Source organism: Sminthopsis crassicaudata, chromosome 4 (genome assembly GCF_048593235.1).
Source record: "Sminthopsis crassicaudata isolate SCR6 chromosome 4, ASM4859323v1, whole genome shotgun sequence".
In the NCBI taxonomy this organism is placed as follows: domain Eukaryota; kingdom Metazoa; phylum Chordata; class Mammalia; order Dasyuromorphia; family Dasyuridae; genus Sminthopsis; species Sminthopsis crassicaudata.
Window position 1 is genome coordinate 458,446,378 of NC_133620.1, and position 18,385 is coordinate 458,464,762.

Consider the following 18,385-nt stretch of genomic DNA (forward strand, 5'->3'; position numbering starts at 1 on the left):
AGGGCCGGTGCAGCCCTTCAGCGGGGAAGTCGAGATGTGTAATAACTGGGATAACTGTACCCCCGGCCTCCTCTATCCTTTCCAGAAGCCTTTGTAATCCTTCACTCGCTAGTGTCTTTCCCCAGGACATTATTCTGAGCTAGCTTGTATTTTTTGTAAGTTTTTGAGTTTTGGTTCTGTCTGGAACAGATCGAAGTAGGTGCTTGGCGAAAGTTGCCGTGGGGTTGGGGAGCCTGCTTCCGACTTGTTCCTTACTCCCTGTGACCTCAGGCAAGGCCCTGGCCCGTCTGGGGCCTCCTCTGTAAAGTGAATGGGCTGGAATGGATGATGCTCAAGGCCTTGATAAAACTGTAGATCCAGAGTGACAGACCTCCGCTCTCAGTTCGTGGGCGAGGAGCAGGCCTGGGGAAGCAGGCTTATACAGGCCGTGAGGGGCAGAGCTGAGGTGTGAGTTCGGATTCTCTCTCCAGACCTCAGAGCCCATGGCTGTGTGTGTGGGGGGGGTCTCTGGTTTTGGTGTTGGACGTGTGGATTTCATGCTAGGACTTAGGGGGTGTCTGGAAGTTCCTGAGGGTTCGGTGAGAGTCAAACCGCAGATCAGTCCAAGTGGCAGACGGCCTTTGGATCCGGGTCTCCCTGATTCCAGGCCCAGCTCCCTCCATTGTACATATTCCTAGAAAACCTTGGTACTGAATCTGATGGAAGGAAGAGGAAGTTTGCCTTCTATTAATTTTGTGTCACTGTGATAAAACCAATTCCTGTCGTCTCCAGCACAGAAAAAACAAAAGCACTTTGTTCAGAACCATCCCATTCACAGAGTAGTATGAGTCCTGAGACCCATTTTCTAGATGAGTATATTGAGAAATGCCTTTCGTAGTTCCACCCCATCAAGTGGCATATAGAAAGTGGATTTTGAACTCAGATCTCTGATTCCAAGCCTACACTAATTTCTTTAAAATGATGCCTTGCCTATCCTTTCCAACAGCAGCTCACGGCTTTGCCCCTTTTTATTTTGTGCTGCAATGAAAACTGGCCCAACTTTCAACGTTTGAAGAAGGGGACGCCGATTAAGCAAATCTGGCTTCCCTGGCCTTGGAGGGCCTACGGCCTTTGGCAGCCCTTGGCAGTGCCATTCGTCAAGCTTTATTACTGTGTAAAAGGCATGAATAAGGAATAAGCAAACGTGTTGGATAAACTCTGGTGGCTGTTCAAGCCTTTCCCGAGAACCTCCCTTTGGTCTTTCCTGTCTGAAGAGGATGGATGGCTTCAAGTGTCCACTCTCAGAAAGGCAGTGACATGAACACGGATGAGCTAATTCACCTGTTGGCCCCACCAGCAATTAAATGCCTCCGTCTCCCATGGTAATAGGAGGTTCATTTGTGCAGCCCCAGAAACCTCTGAGGGCAGTTACGAAATGGAGAGACTGCCCGGAGAACCCAAGAATCTTCGTGAGAGTTTTCTCCTCTCTGCGTTCATTGGGTACAGGCTGATCTTTGAAAAGTAGGGGTTTGTTTTCAGATGCTGGAGAAACACTAAACTCTGTTCAGTTGCCCTCGTCAGAAATAAGGTGCCTGAGTGGCTCCCACATTTAGTTGAGTCCTGGTAAGTTAATGTCGCCAGAGTTTACTTAGAATGAATGGAGGATTAGGACTATCCTATGGCTTGTACTGGTTAGATGCACAGTTTTAATTGATAATGTTTTATTTATAATAAATATATTTGTTTTGATTTATAATGTTTTGATAGGAAAAAAATGATAATTTGCTCACCCCCTGCCTGCTTACACGTGTGTGCTTTCTGCCTAGATGCTTCATGGGACCACTTCTACGCGCCCTTGATCTCCCTGTGGGTGAACAGGTTTTACGTGTACTTGGGCCTGGCCTTCGGCCTCAGTCTGTGCATCTGTGTCCAAGTGGTCATCAAAAAGCTCGTAAGTAGAGTCACTTTTTTTTTCCCCCCTGAGGCTGGGGTTAAGTGACTTGCCCAGGGTCACACAGCTAGGAAGTGTTAAATGTCTGAGATCAGATTTGAACTCGGGTCCTCCTGAATTCAAGGCTGGTGCTCTATCCACTGCGCCACCTAGCTGCCTCCATAGAGTCACTTCTTAAGGAGATGGATGGAGATCGCTTTAGATAGTCACTTCCTAATAAAGGTTCTAGAGCTGTGCACCTTTATTCTTTTCGGGTTCTGCTAAGTGAGCGAGTGAATTTAGTAAGTACTTATTGTGTGCCTCAGGTTAAGCATATATCAGATATATAAAATATAAATATATAAAAAGCCTTTTATATATATATATATGATAAGAATAACAATAGGATTATATGGTATTTTAAGGTTTTCAAAGCTCTTTGCAATGCTTATCTCATCCTATCCCCACAGTAACCCTGGAAGGCAGATGCTATTATTATCCCCATTTATCAGATGAAGAAACTGAGGCTGAGGGTAGTTGTGATGCCAGGAAGAGTTTGGGGCTTTTCAGCTTTTTATCTTCTGTGGATGCTTAGCTGAATGGTATTGAAAGGTTTAGCTTCTAAGTGAAGGGAGCAGAATTAGGAGAACACTGTACACGGCAACAAGAAGGTCATATGGTGATCAGTTCTGATGTTGTGCTCTTTGACCCTGGCTACTACATATTGGAAAGGAGGGCCACACATGCACTCATGTGCCGCAGCCTGACTCCTCCGGGGGATTTTCTGTGGTTCACGGGTAGGACCTGCAGGTCTGCAGAGAAGGCACAGAAGAGGCCCTTTTCAACAGCGAGGTGATTCAGGCCAGTTCTAATGGTCTTGTGATGGAGAGAGCCATCTGCCCCCAGAGAGGATTGTGGGGAATGAGTGTGAATCACAACTTAGCATTTTCACTCTTTCTGTTGTTAGCTTGCATTTTGTTTTCTTTCTCATTTTTCCTCCTTTTGATCTGATTTTTCTTATGCAGCAAGGTAAATATGGAAATATAGAAGAATTGCGCACGTTTAACCTATATTGGATTACTTGCCATCTAGGGGAGGGGACTGGGGGAAGGGGAGAAAATTTGGAACAGAAGGTTTGGTAAGGATGAATGTTGAAAAATATTTGTGGTTTTTTTTTTTTTTTTTTTTGGCTGAGACAATTGGGGTTAAGTGCCTTGTCCAGGTCACACAGCCAGGAAATGTTAAGTATCTGAGGCTGGATTTGAACTGACTTCAGAGATGATGCTCTAACCACAGTGGTGCTCTAACCACTGTGCTACCCAGCTGCCCCTCTATTCATGTATTTTGAAAATAAAAAGGTTTATATATATAAAAAAGGAAGTGACTTAAAAAAAAAAAGAAAAGAAAAGTTTAGCTTTAAAACCTTTAGAGAAAGTAGTAGCCCCCTCTCCTGTCTTCCTTGTGGTTCCCACAGATGTAGAAGGGATAACGCATTATGGGTGACAGAGTTAGGGTTTAGAAAGGTCTTCACAGCCTTGGAAATTGGGCAGAAGAAGTTTGAATTTGATTTTAAATTTAAAAGGAGATTTATAAAGTGTCACATTTGGGTTCAAGAAATGTACCACCAACGACAAGATGGGGAGGTGTGGTTAGATGGCAGGTTTTGTGAAGGGGAGCCAGGAGTCTGAGTGGACCCCAGATATGGGGGGGAAGCTCTAAAAGCTAGCACCATTCTTGACTGTACTGAGAAGCATGATTTTGAGGCTTCCATGGCCCTCCTTGTTCAGGCTTGAATGGCTCATTTCAGGGAGGACGTTGATGACGATGACTGGCATTATGAAGGGCTTTAACACTGAAGCCTTTGCCTTAAATCTGTAGACTGAAGAGTGGCTAGAGGAGGATCCCCCGGGGCAGGAAAGGCCTTGAGGCTGTTCTGGGGGGTGTGGGGGCTCCTCAGAGAAGAAACATGAATTCCACAAGCACTGGGCTCCTGCTTTTTTTTGTTTGTTTGTTTGTTTTTGTTTTTTTCTGAGGCTGGGGTTAAGTGACTTGCCCAGGGTCACACAGCCAGGAAGTGTTAAGTGTCTGAGACCAGATTTGAACTCGAGTCCTCCTGAATTCAGGGTTGGTGCTCTATCCACTGCGCCACCTAGCTGCCCCCTGGGCTCCTGCTTTGTGTTGGGTGCTGTGCCAGAGGCTGGGGGCACAGGAATTGTCTCGAGCAAGGGGAGATCCAAGGGCACAGCTCAGGGCAAAGGCTTTGGGCAGGGGGCTCCAACCAGGAGAAGGCTCGGGAGCTGGACACAGTGTTGAGCACACTCCTGGGAGGGAGCTGGGGGAGTCTGTGAGCCGGGAGAGCTGCAGGGATGGTGCAGGACCCAGAGTCAGCCGGAGAGACCTTAAAGGGCAAGTGGCCGCTCCGTGTTTTATCACTATTTATATAGTGTGTGTCCTGGACCCACCCCTTGGGCCTCAGTCTGGGGGAGCCCATGATTCCATATCAGAGTCGGGCTTCTTAATGTGTGAAATAAAACAAATAGTTACCAGGGCAACTGATTATTTGAAATATATAATTATCAAAATAACTAAAAAAAATCTTGGGCTCCAGGTGGAAAGCCCTGCACTAGACTAGGCAAGAGGGAGCTCCAGGGGCTTCTGGAGCAGGAGTGTGCCACATTTGACAGGGATTCTGAGCTTCCAGGGAAGCTGGATCAGGCAGAAGCTGGAAGTGAAGATGCCGGTCAGGACCAAGGGCTAGGTGGCAGCTGATGAGGCTGGACTGGAGCCAGCAGGTGGATGTGAGGGCCCGGCCGCAGTTAGGTGGGGGGAGGGGAGCTGGTCAAAGGTGAGCCTCCAGACTGTGAGCTGGGCAACTGGAAGAAGAGAGGAGCCCGCCATAGCAATATGTGGGCGGAAGAGGAAGGAGCCAGGGCAGAGGGGAGCAGTTTGGGTGTGGACACAGGGGTCAGGGATGCCTGTGGCACCCCAGGTAGCGTGGCGACCGAGCCGTAAACATTTATTAGGCACCTACAGTGTGCCAGGCACTAGGCCAAGTGCTGCATGAAGGACTGGAGTTTGGAAGGGAGATGAGCTTTATAGGTAGACCTGTGAGTCATCTCCATGCTGATGATGAGAAAGAAGAAAAGAGGAGAGACAGATAGAGAGATATAGACAGATAGAGAGACTGACAGACACAGAGACAGAGAGATGGACAGACAGATAGACGTAGACAGAGATAGACCTGCAGAGAGACAGACAGACATGCACACACACAGAGACAGAGAGACAGAAGACACACATGTACACAGAGTCAGAAAGACAGACAGAGAGCAGTAGACACATACACACACACAGAGGGAAAGAGACCGAGTCCTAGGAGACTCTCACAGGTAGTTCAGGCACAGGATAGGGATGATAATGCTGCAGAGGAGACTGAGAAGTTGCTCTCCAGCAGGTGGGGGGGAGGGAGAGGGCAGGGTCCCAGAACACGAGCCCGGGGGGGCCTGGCCAGGAGTGCTGGCCACCACCTAGAGGTCAGGGAGGATGAAAACTAGGGATGCGCCATTGGCTTTAGCAGAAAGAGGGAAGTGTGACCTTGAGAGTATTTCAGAGCCAGACCAGGGAGTTCATGAGCTGGCTCCATGGCCCTGGGAGGCTTTAGTTTGCTAGAGGGATTAGCTCTGCTTGGTTTGGCCCCAGAAGATGGAGCACTGGGTAGAAATTGGGACGATTTCCTTCCCACTGAAGCAAACGCAGACTAGTGGGTAGCTTCCTTCTGGGGATCTTCCTGCTGAGGGGGACAACCCCTTGGGGCTAGGCAGAAATGGGGATCCCTTTTCAGGACATTTCCAAGGGCGCTTCTGAATCTTAGGATTTAAATTTTAAATTGAATTTTCTAACCTCCTAAGAAGTCTGTTTCTTTGCCTATTTTTGTCATCAGGAAGGGTACTATAGGAAAAAATTGGTGGTGATGGCCCAAACCTGTACATTTTTATCTTTAAGGGTGACAGATCAACAGGGAAATCCTCCCTCCAGAAGGCCTCTCCAACCCCTGTGGCTCCTGTGGCCAATGGGTCTGCTTCCCATCAGAAGAAAGAAGTTCATGTTTCTGGAGTGAAGATCTTCTACGCTTCTCAGACTGGCACTGCAAAGGTGAGAGGGCCGGTCGCCATTTTGGCCTTTGATTCCCAGACTTGTTCTTAGGTGTTCGTGTGACTTAAATTGAATAGTTTTATTCCTGAAGTTTTCTTTTTTTTCTTCTTTCTAGGTCTCAATTCCCTAATCTTCATACTTTCTGTTTAACAATCTTTTATTTATTTATTTTTCTTGCTGAGGCAATTGGGGTTAAGTGACTGCCCAGGGTCCCACAGCCAGGAAGTATTAAGTATCTGAGGCCAGATTTGAACTCAGGTCCTCCTGATTTCAGGGCTGGTGCTCTATCCACTTTAATTAACTTTTCATTAAGTGTAAAATTCTGATGGATATCTTTACTTTTTCTTAACATCTTAGTTTTTGAAGATATTTTCTCCCTTCCCTACCTTGGCCCTTGTAGCAGAAAGTTAAAGAGAACAAGCAGGTTGGGCAAGGCTCTGGTCCTCTCTGTTCCTTAATTTGGTTCCTGCTTCTAGGGAGCGGAGAAGGGAAGGGAATAAGCATTTATTTAGCACCTATTGTGCACTAGGGACTTTGCTAAGTGCTTTTTTACTAATATCTCATTGGGGGAACGTGATGTTTAAGAGCCCCGGGATCTGGGGGGTCTCCTCACAGGAGCCTGTTTTGGGTACATCCCCCATCAAGCTGCTTGCTCACATCCCCGAAGCTTCTGGCTTGGTCCATTTTACCACCAGCTTGGGATCATCTCTGCAGCCTGGGACTTCTTCCTCCCCTGGTCTCTGCCATTCCCAGGAAGGTTCTGGGCTGCTCAGGCCCCCTTGCTGGGGAAAACTGTCTGCCCAGCTTCTTTCTGACTGTCTCAGTCCAGGTCTCTCTCTCCCTGTCCTTAATTGTTTAGCTTTTTAAAAAAGGCCAAGTTCAGGTTTGTGTGCTTCAGCTTGTCATCCCCCTTGGGGGGATTCTTGCTTTCTCAAGGGGCTCCAGCCTCTGAAGCAGACAGGAGAGGGATTCAGGAAGCTCCCAGGGAGCCCTCCCAGGTGCATTCTTGCTAACCTAAATCTTTGTAATGATTTTCACTTATCCATAGCTTTTTATGCAGAAGAGATGCCGAATTCACATTATTTCTCCTTCCCCAGGATTCCTTTCTGTCTGGCTATTCATCTGTCTCTTTGTGTCTGTGTTTTCCTTTCCCTTGTCACAGTGAGTGTATATTTTATTCTCCTGTTTATACTTTGTCATTTAAGCACTCCGTATTACCTCCATAAGCCTTTCTAGTTTCTTTTCTTCCTTGTATTTATCATTTTTAACAGCAAGATCATAAGATTCCAGCTCATTTATATACCCTAGTTGAGTCAGCCATTTGCCAACTGTTGGACATTTAGGGGGTTCCCAGTTTTTTGCAATCACAAGCAGGGCTGCTGTACATCTGTTTGAACAGATGTATCTTATTTTCTTTACGATAACACTCTTGGGGCACGGGTCCAATGATGCCATTATTGGATCACAGGGAGAAGGAGAGAGCTTAACCTCTCTGATCCTTGCTTTCTCACCTATGCTGTGACAAGGGGTCGGGACCAGAATGATGGCTCTCAGTTGGGGACCCTGAGTGGCGATTATGCTCCTGCTGGGGAGCCGCTCGAGCCGCTCTGTTCCGATGTTGCCCCTTGGCTCATCCAGCCTCCTGCGGGCCCTTGAGGTCTGTACCTTGGCGGAGGATGAAGTGATCCCTTCAGCCAGTTCTTAGGGAAGCAGGAATTTTCTTCCTCAATTGTTTCCAGCATGTTTCTTCTTGTGACTTCTCTTTGTGGCCTTCAATCTCTTATCCAGTGATATGTGGTCTGTGATCCCATGGAGGGAGTTAATTAAAAAAAAAAAAAAAAAAAAAAAAAAAAAAAGGTGATATTTAAAAGGGGTTGAGATCGGTCCCGGGAAGTTCACTCCTGCTAAAATGGGGCCCGAGCCGTGTCCCTGACATTCTACAGCTCATTGTCTGATTTTTGTTCATCAGGGATTTGCAGTGACTCTCTCTGAGGCCGTAGCGACTCTTGGTCTGCCTGTGGTGATCATTAGTTTGAAAGAATATGACCCTGATGATCACCTGGGAGAAGAGGTAGGTGGTGGATTTTTTGGTGTCTTTCACCACCAAAGCACTTTCTGGGTCTTGGCTCCGGGCTGCTCTTCTATCTAATAAATTTAATTTCCTTAAAAAGGATCTATTTGCTTTTTAGAAAGGAATCTGGAGCCAGATGACCTATGTTGTAACCCTAACTCTGAGACCCCGTGGGATTCTGGGCCTAGGAGAAAGGGAGGACCCCCAGGGCTGTAGCTCAGAGGGCCGAGAGAACTCTCACAGTCATTACTGTTATAAAGATGGCATGACTTAATAATCAAGATTATATTGTAACATAATAATAATAATAATAATAATAATAAATGAGGAACCTGAGGCTGAGAGAGAAACGGTGGCTTGCCAGAGTCCCTCAGCTTGTATGTGTCTTCCTAGGCCATGACTATGCTACTACGCTGCCCATATGGGTGCCCTGAGCAGCGTGTGCCCTGGAGGTACTCACCCTAGTTCTGAGCTCGGGACCAGACGGGCTGGAGCCCAGGCCCTCTGGGGCGGGAGCCTCTTTCCTGGTCCATGGAGATTCCCAAGATGCAGGAGCTTTAAAGGGCACGACTTCCCTGCTTCTGAGTGCCACGTCCTCCATCACTTCTCCCCCTGCATCACTCTCTGTTCTACTTCCCTCCTCCCTAAATTAGGGACAATCACAGCCATTCTCTTTCTGTTCCAAGCATTAAAAACACATGGAAAAGCCTCTTTCTTGGAGGCCAGGGCAGTAGGGAGGTGAGTTTAGAATCAAATGCTCCTCTTGTTAAGAGGCTTTGGAAATCCTCCGGAACACCATTTTCTCTTTGTAGGTAACCAGTAAAAATATTTGTGTCTTCCTGGTTGCCACCTACACCGATGGCCGCCCCCCAGACAGTGCAGAGTGGTTCTGCAAATGGTTGGAGGAAGCAGCGAATGACTTTAGATTTGGCAAGACTTACCTGAAGGGAATGAGATACGCTGTGTTTGGATTAGGAAATTCCTTCTATGGCAGTGACTTCAACAAGGTAAGGGGCCGCTTCCTTCCTCTTGGCCGGAGTGGATGGGACTGTTTGTCCGTTCCAGGGGGATTGTCTGATTGGTTTTTGAGGAAAAGCAGCAGCTTCTGCTGCCCACGAGGAGTCTGTTTCACGCTCTCACCATTTCCTCTGCATCTTGTTCCCAGAGGGTTCTGGGATTCTCCTCAGGGGAGGGACCAGGAAACCTTAGAGCCACATTTTCAGATCAAAGTCCCTTGGATCCTGGCCAGTGTGGGTTGGGACTGCAGTCCGCTTCTGGAACAAGCCTGGTTTCCTCTGGGCTGCCCCAATGTGTGGGCCCGTTTATAGATTTAGATGGCCAGCTGGGGGTGGGGAATCCCAAACCCACCTCCAGGCCCACTGGGCTCACTCTTCATTTTTACTGAATACCCCCTTATTGTCAGCCTCCCCAACCAGGGGGGATGCCTGGCCTTGGCCCCCTCCCCACCTCTTTTTGGAGCCTGCCCTTTGTCCGCCCTTGGGGCCCCAGTGGCTCTGATGGGGTCCGTGGGCGACCTGAAGGACTTTGGGGCGGTTTGCATCAGTTTTCTCTTGTCCTTTTTCTGTGCTCCTGGGAAGGCCCGCAGGTAGGCCCCTGAATGCACACAGGCCATTCCTGCAGCCTCCCCTGAGCCCTATCCTTTGGGACTCTTTTCAGGCCCTTGAGGACCTTCTTTTCTGGGGCCAGAGCTGTCTGTCATTGGCCTGAGACTGTCTGGGACACCATTTGTGCGGCACCACCTTGTGAGGTGTCTGACCCGGAGTCCGGGCACATTGGCTGAGTCTGTGTTCTGCCAGACCCGTCCTTGGCCCGAAGACTCCTCATGCTGAATTTCAGTCTTTTCTACTTAAGTTCTCTGCCTCAGCAGTGCATCCCCATGTGGCCGGTTTTTCTGGTTTCTTACAGGTTGGCAAAAACATCGATAGATGGCTGTGGATGCTCAGTGCTAAGCGGATCATGACCTGTGGGGAGGGCGACGGCAACGTGGTGAGAAGCAGGCACGGGAGCCTGGAAGCTGATTTTGCTGCTTGGCAGGCCCACTTCCTTTCCCGGCTGCAGGACCTAAGTCGTGGCAGCTGTGGCCAGAAGAAGGCTTGTCGCCCCCACCGCCGGGGCAGCTGTGACAAAGGCAAATGCAAGCACAAAAAGAAGGAGGACAAGGCCCCAGAGGTACTGGCATCCCTGAGCCCAGTCCTGCCTCCCTCCTCCTCAACCTTGCTTTCCTCCCATCTCTCCTTCCTTCCCTTCCTCCTTTTTCCCCCCTTCCTTCCCCTCTTTTCTTTCTCTTTTCCTTCCTTCTTCCTTCACTCCTTCCTACTTCCCTTCTTCTTCCTTTCTTTTCTTCCTCCCATTTTCCTCCTTCCTTCCTCTCTTTTCTTTCTCTTTTCCTTCCTTCTTTCCTTCCTTCTTCCTGAAGTCCCTCCTTCCCACCTTCCCTCCCTTTTTCCTCCCATCCTCTCTTCCTCCTTTTCCCACCTCCTTTCCTCTTTTCCTCTTGCTTTCCTGCTTTTTCTCCTTCTTCCCTTCCTTCCCTTTCTTTCCTCCTTTTCCCTCTCATTCTCCTTTCCTTTCTCCCATCCTCCCTTTTTTCTCTCTCCCTCCCTTACTTCCCGCCATGTTTCTCCAGATAGCACTAGCAGGTATTTTATTTTATCTTGTCCATCTGGAAGATGCTTGAGCAGCTCCCCCTACTCAGCAGCCCGATTTCAAGGTGGACTGACCATAAGGATTCGGTGCCTTTTCCATTATTTAATAATAACAAAGATAATAATGATAACAATAAAGACAGTAATTAGAATCATAAAAAAATCTCCCGCTCTCATAGAGTGCTTTTGGAAAATTTTTGCAAATGTGACTTCGTTTGATCTTAAAGACCCAAGGGGGTTTCTTCTTTACAACCTGCCTCTATCCGTTGTCCCATCTGGTCTCCTTAATTGTTGCTAAGAAGATTGACATCCCTGACCACCTGCAGGGCTAGTTCTTGGGCGGACACCTTGGAAGCGCTTTTCTGTGGGGCTCCTTTGAGAGGTGGCATCTGTTCTTTAAAATGGCCTGCATGTGTTTCTCCTGTTTGCAGTTTTACAAATCCTGTCTTGCTGCCTCACATAGGGGAGGAGGAACTGCTGGTCCCTCTTTCACCTTTATGGGGAAGATATTAGCGTCTAAATAACGGAATGAACAAAAAGCATTCATTAAGTGCTTACTGTATGCACTGTGCTGCGGGCTAGGGTACCAATGCAGTTTATAAATATAGAGATAAAAGACTCTGGGAACTAAGATGGCCCCATAGCTGTAGGCCCCCCAGTGAACCGTTCTCGTAGACCCACTCGTAGACCTTTTAAATCCACTGAAGAGTGTTTTTCTTCACGTGTTTCTTGTACAGGAGAGAAAAGAATTTGAAACCACGAGTGAGGAAGAGTCGGGTGCTGATGAGGGCAAGAGCCACAGCTCTGTGATGGATGTGGAGGATCTGGGCAAGCTGATGGGCAGCATGAAGCAGGCAAAGGTACTGTTCTGCGCCGGGGTCCTGGATGCAGAGTCTGGCACTCCTATGGGCCTCATATGGGAGCTCCTTCCCCGGAGCTCAGACCTATCAGTCTGCTGGGATCTGCTGGGGTCCTCCTGGGATCTCGGACCTCTGTCTCCCAGATGCAGGGTCCTTTGATTCTGGGAATAGGCCAACAGGAAGTTTGCCTATGGGCTTTGTCCCTGCCGGCAGTACAGCAAGTAGGTGCTAGAGAGGGGCTTGCCTTGGAATGAGGGAGAGTGGAGTTTGATTCCACCTCATTCACTTCCTGCTGTGTGACTCAAGGCAAATCATTTTAACACTCCTGTGCCTCAGTTTCCTGATCCATAAAATGGGAATGGTGAAAGTACCCACTGCTGGAGAGTATAGTGAAGAACATAGGAGAATAAACTGTAGGAAGTACTTTGTACCTCTTAAAGCCCTAGAGGAATGCTAACCTCCCTTAGCCACACTCAGTGCCCTTGGGAACAATTTTTTTGGGGGACCATGCTGGGCGGTGGGAGAGACTGGACCTTGGGCAGGCATCCCTTCCAGAGTGGCCATGAAGATGCTGCTGCCTCAGTTTAGTAGGATCAGGACAGAAGCTCTCCACTTGTCCGATCACATGCTCCTTCAGTGAAATACTCATCTGGCCCTTTATTTAGTGTAGGTAAGTATGTGGTAGCCAAGTATTGTGTACTTTGTGGAGGGGAAGGGCTGCGCCTGGGCTCTGTGGCCTACGGAAGCCATAGTGGGAACCTTTGGGCCGAGGCCAGTTCTTTATGCTGTAAGACATTGTGTGATGAAATCGTGACATCAGAAAATGTACACTAACCGAAATTGAATGGCATGGAGTAATTTAATAATAATGGTTTGTAATAGATAGTATTAATATACAACCTTAAGGCTGGCAAAGCTCTATATAAATATCATCACATTTTAATCCTAACAACAATTTTGGGAGCTAGACACTATTATTATTCCCATTTTACAGATGAGGAAACTGAGGCAGGCAGCAATGAAGTGAGTTGTCCAGCGTCACATAAGTTGGTAAATGTCTTTAAAAATATTTACTTTATCTATTAATGGTATAAACCTCTCTTTATTTCCCTTACCACTAAAATGATTAATAACAGTACTTCTTATTGAGGGCAGTGTAATTTGATATGCTATATCATTTTGGACAATCTTGGCTTAACTCTTTGTGTTAGAGCATTTGAAGCTGTTTTTCCCATATTTGGTTCCAATGGCCTTCAGAGCTGAAAAAGATAAGCAGGCGCCAATGGAAGTGTTGCATATCTTAGCTGTGCCCCTTACTACATTGTGATACTCATCTTCTGATCTCATCCACCAACTATGCAAAGGTTCTTTGTTGAAATTGGGTTGGTAAATTTCTGTCTTTCCTTATTCCAGGCAGTTCTTGCAAGTTCATCAGATGTTACATGTTTATATTTTTATAAATGCGTCCAAACTCCTCAGAATGCTGAATTTGGAAGATTTCTGGATAGTTTAGAAAAATTCTCTTTTCAAGTGTAAAGGCGGTTCTATATGCTGAGGATTTTTAGAGATGACACATTATTTTCAGCAAAACCATGAGCTGATGCCAGTATCTCCATCATGTGAGCTTTTCTTGAAAAGCACTGACTTTCTTACTCCCTCCTGAAGTGTTGCTTCTGTCCACCAGGGACAGATCACGGGTGTTTATGTTTTCTGACCATCTTTTAGGGAACATCCTGGGGACAGCCCCTGCGGCCCAGCTGGGGTCCACCTCCTTGGGATCTTGGTTTGAGCTCAGACTGACTTTTCTGTTAAACTCTGAGCCATGAGAAAGGCAGTGCCCTGCTCCTCGTGGCGGACAGTGAGTGCCCTCATGCTCTCATTAGTTTTCTTCAGTCTGTGTATAGCTGGCAAGAGTTGTTCATCTTCTTGGACATTTTGTGGGGGTTCATTTAAAGGTAAATATGCAAATCCACATAGCCAGGCATGTGATACACTGAAAGGGAAGTGATAGGAAAGGGGCCCATTGGCCACTGGCGTGCAGGGCTCCTGCTACATGTCGAGATGCTGTGGGAAATGTGTGTAAAATGTCCCTGATGCCCTGGTGGGAGGAGTGCGTGCCGGCAGCTTGCCGCCTGTGAACCAATGTTGCTATTTTAGACCGAGAAGGGCTGATGTTTTCTTCCTGTACCTCCATGCATCTCGAGCACCTCCAGCACTTTTAGAGGATTTGGCTCTTGTGAAGGAAGAAAACTGGAGGCTGGGAAACTATGAGTTTGGGACACCAAGACAGTGAGTCTGTGGTGGTTGTTTTAAAGCTACATTATCTTTTATTTTTACTAATGAGGATGTCTGAGGCAGTTGAATGGTAAGAACATAGGGCAGTGGAGTAGGAGTCAGAAAGGCCTGAGTTTAGATCTGATCTCAGACATTCACTAGCTATGTGAACAGCTCGCTTAATCCCATTTGCCTCAGTTCCTTATTAAATAAGGATCATATTATTGTGAGGATCAAACGAGATAACATAAAGTACTTTTTACGAGTTTTTTCAAGTGATACATAAGTGCCTGCTAGTATAATGATGATGGTGAGGAACTAGTTTCATAGAAAAAAAGCAAACCTGAGTTCATTAACCCTTAAGCTGTATTTCAGGGTTTTAGGAGCTCAGTTTGTATCTTACAACTTATGTAACTTAGCTTTAACATTCGATCTATTTCTCTCTGTATGTTTGTGTGTATGTGTGTGTGATATTTATATTTTCCTTTCCTCTTTCTTTCCCAAAGAACTGCCTTTTCTAACAATGACTAATGAAGAAAGAACAAAATAAAGTAATTAGTTCAGCAAAACCAACTTAAGAACACAGAGTGCTTGGAGAAAAGTTCCCTATTTGACAAGGATTACTGGGAAAATGAATTTTGGCAAGACTGAGGTTTGGCAGAAATTCCGATTAGGCCAGCATTTAACACCACTTACCACAATTAGGTCAAATGAGTATGTGACCTGAATATTAAAGATCCTAGCATCAAAAACAATTGGAATAGAACCAGATCAAGTACCTTTCATTGCTATGGAAAGAGGGGGAGTTCTTAATTAAACAAGGAACAGAAGCAATCTCAAAAGATAAAATGATTTGTTAGATGACGCTGAACAGATTTTATGCTACCAAAATCAATACAAGCCGGCTAAGTAGGGAAGTTTTTAGTTGGCAAACTTTTTATTTTGCATCGAATTTGCAAAATATCAATGTTCTTTAGTAGAGGAAAGTCTTGGAATCAGGAAGACCTGAGATAAAAATCTGCCTCACTAGTAGTGTGACCTTAAGCAAGGGATTTAATCTGCCTCAGTTTCCTCATCTGTAAAATGGACGGGGAGGGCTGAACTCAATGGTATTTAAGGTCTCTTTCAGTTTCAAGTGCACTATCCCTTGGTAAAGGCCTTATATCCACGATAAGTAGGAAACTTGCACAGATATGTAAGACCTCAAACCATTCTCTGATAGATAGGTAACTGAAGGAGATAAATCGTTTCCCAAAGTTGTAAACTAGAAACAAAGATATGAGAGAGTGCTCCACATTGTTATTAATAAGAGAAATGCAAATCACAATAATTCTGACATTTTATCTAATACCTAGCAAATTTGCAGAGATTTCAAAAGATGGAAATAGTCATGTTGGAGAGGTTGAACAAAGTCTGGCCTACTAATATGTTCATGAGTGGTGGAACTGAAAGCACTAAATGAATTCTGCTAAGAGTGACTAAAACAATCATACTGTTTAATCTTCAGGCCTGCTTGAGTGTTAGCCACACACCCTGAGAAAGTCAGAGATAGAAACAAAGGCCAGAAATGCACCAACATTGTTTTTGGTAGCTTGGGGAATGGCTAAATACAGCTATGCACATGACTGTAAGGGAATGCTGTCACTCTGTAAGAAATGACTAATGAAGAATGGGAAGACTTTAATTGCCTAATAAAAAGCAAAGTAAGCAGAGTCAGGGAGACGATTTCTATGATCACTTTAGCAATGTGAATGGAAAGAACAACAGTAAAAATAATCAAGACTGAATAATACAATTATAATGACGTGAAAAGGTGCCTTCCTCCCTCCTTTGCCAAGTACAGATACACTGCTGCATATGATGTCATGATCAGTGGGCATTTTCCCTCCCTCTCTCCCTCCCTTTGATCCTTCCTTCCTTCCACAGTTGGGGTTAAGTGGCTTAAGCTCACACAGCTACTAAATGGGAAATGCACTGAGGCTGTGTTTGACCCTCCTGACCGCAGGCCGGGCACCCCCAGAGAGGTCAGAGACTGAGGGCCGCAAAGGCCAGGAGAGGAGCCTGGCTGTGTGAGCCCGGGCAGGCCCCTGGCAGAGTTCTGCCCGAGTTTCCTCCTCCTCAGATCGGGCGCCCCCTTGCCGGGTGGTTGTGCCCGTCAGATTAGGGAAGGCGAAGTGCTCCCCGGGGCACTGGGTGACGGGACCATCCCCGTGCAGGGGCTGCTGGGAGCGGCCTCCTGCCTCCTGCAGGGACCCGGGAGGCTCGAGTGAGTGGAAACGGCCCAGCCGCCACTAGAGGGCAGCACACACCGCGCCTTCCGAGCCCTGACCGTGGTGCTGGAACGGGCCTGGCAGAGAACTGCCTCTCCGCGGTCAGCGGGGCGGGCGGCCCCAGCCCGGGACAGTCGTGCGGCGGCCCCCTGGGGCCCGGGCAGGCGCTCCCCTGCGGCTTCCCTGAGCTTTCTGGGGGTGGGCGTGGGGTCCGAGTTCCATTAGGGGCTGCTGTGCGCCGCCTTTCATTAGGACCCCGAGCACGGGCGCTAATTGGCTGGCTCGGGTCACGACCTTAGGAGGGGGAGGGGCAGGACTGGGACCGGGCCTCCCGCGGTCTCTCTGGGGTACTTAAGGTCGATTGGTGGCGCTCGGTACTGCTGCCCGTTCTCTGCCTTAGTTCCTCTTTTGCTTGGTTTTGTTAATAACGGAGTCATTAACCACATCCGGGAAACTGGAAGGAGCAGCCGCCGCTAGGGCGCGCTGTGAGGACTCGCGCTGGGTTAGAGACCCAAAGATAGGAAGGAAACAATCCCCGGCCTCAGGGAGCATACTTTTTTGGGGGGGAGGGGGGCAGGGAACAGTTTAGGCTTTGCAAGATACATATGTAAATTATTAGGGAGGGGCCAAGGGAGAGACCCCCAGCAACCCCGGGAATCAGGAAAAGCCTCACCCTGGAGTAAGTGGCTGGACTGAAGTCAGAATTCCCTGTGCCCTGAGGGTGGCAACGCCCCCTCCCCCAGGGAAGAGGCCGCTTCCGGGGAGCCCTCGGCGAGGATGGAGGGGCCTGGATGGAGGGGCCTGGCTCCCGCTTCCGGAGGCCTCCTGCCTCCCGGGTGCAGGCAGCCACTGTCCGCCCTTGGGGGCTCAAGGCCGGGCTGCGTGTGGGAAGCCGGTGCCTGGGCCGGGGGAAGTCCGGCCCTTCCTCTTGTGCACGCTGTCCCCCTTGGGGTGCTGCAGTCCTGAGGGGGAGGAGCTGCTCTTCCCTCACCTTGGCCTCCCTAGGACTTTTTGGGGGGCCGTTTGCAGATTTCAGACCTGCGATTCTGTTGCTATGAGAATTCCCAGGATAGAGGGACACTCACTTCCAGTCCTGGGGCCCCAAGACTCAGTGACTCCCCTGCCAGCAACAGAGACAAGGCTAGAGCGGGGTCTTTCTGGCCACAAGGCCGGCGCCCGCTCCCTCAGCGGCCCACCTTGTGCTTGGGGGATGCCCCTGCCGCCCGGGGGTTGTTTTGGGGGGTATTTCCCGGATGTCGGCTAGGTTCTGGGTGGGCCGGGTGCGCCTGCCTCACATCCTACCTGCAGGACGCGGTGAGGGGAGGGGAGAGACGGGGTCGTTTTGTCTTTGTGTTCTGGAAGGCGCCCGTTATTAAACCAGGGGCAGCTGAGATCCGAGCTGTCTGTCTCAGGCTGTGCGGACTTGCGGCCCCTCGTTGTCGCAGAGTCCCGAGAGATGCTCTCTGCTCAACAGACAAATCGCTTATCGGAGGGCAAATATTGGGGGGAAGTTCCCCAGGGAAACCTCTGCTTGTAGCCATTTGAATTGCAAGATGAACCCCCAAGTCTGAAATAAAAATCAGAATTGTAGCAATTGGGGTTGACTCCTTGCTTATGAATGTGGGTTTTTATCTGCCCCTGAGAGAGATGGAAGGAGCCATCCCGTGGTCCACACGCCCTGGCCCTTTGACTGCAGGAGGCCCGGGCTTGTTTTGAACCTGAGTTTTCCATATCCCAGCTGGGGGGGGGGGGGCAGGGATGGCCCGAACTCTGAAGAGAAAGCTTGTTTCAAAAACCTGTTTCTTCCACCATCATTGTATCCCATGTATTCCTCCCTTCTAGAGAGTCATCCCATAAATAGTATTTATTTAGAGGGGGAAAAAGTCAGCACAACTTATGGAGCGTTGACAAAACCTTTACAATGTGTAACTAATGTCTGAGGACTTTCCCCTCCACCAGGGATGCCTTCTCATATCTCTGTTTCAAGTCCCAACCTGAAATGTACAATTTGTTACATTTCCTTTTGATTTTTTGGTGTGTAGTTATTTCCATTTCCATTGTTGCAGTCACTTTGTATATTGTTTTCTTGGCTCTGTTATTGGTTCTTTTAGATACAGCTTTGTTTCTTTGTATTCATCACACACTTTCTTTGGCAACCGGGGTTAAGTGACTTGCCCAGGATC

General features: G+C 48.1%; 1 protein-coding gene across 2 annotated transcripts in view; it reads left to right on the forward strand.

The window, feature by feature from the left end:
- LOC141540231 (S-adenosyl-L-methionine-dependent tRNA 4-demethylwyosine synthase TYW1-like) overlaps window positions 1-18,385 on the forward strand; it is a 206,252-nt gene that overhangs the window by 1,712 nt on the left and 186,155 nt on the right. The window contains exons 2-7 of one of the 2 annotated variants that reach the window (XM_074263980.1): window positions 1,806-1,930; window positions 5,912-6,061; window positions 8,031-8,132; window positions 8,945-9,139; window positions 10,059-10,322; window positions 11,536-11,658. In XM_074263980.1, coding sequence (XP_074120081.1) covers window positions 1,806-1,930; window positions 5,912-6,061; window positions 8,031-8,132; window positions 8,945-9,139; window positions 10,059-10,322; window positions 11,536-11,658 — 959 coding nt within the window. Of the gene's footprint in view, window positions 1-1,805; window positions 1,931-5,911; window positions 6,062-8,030; window positions 8,133-8,944; window positions 9,140-9,805; window positions 9,901-10,058; window positions 10,323-11,535; window positions 11,659-18,385 lie in introns of those variants that run through there. The other variant, XM_074263981.1, reaches the window with a different exon arrangement.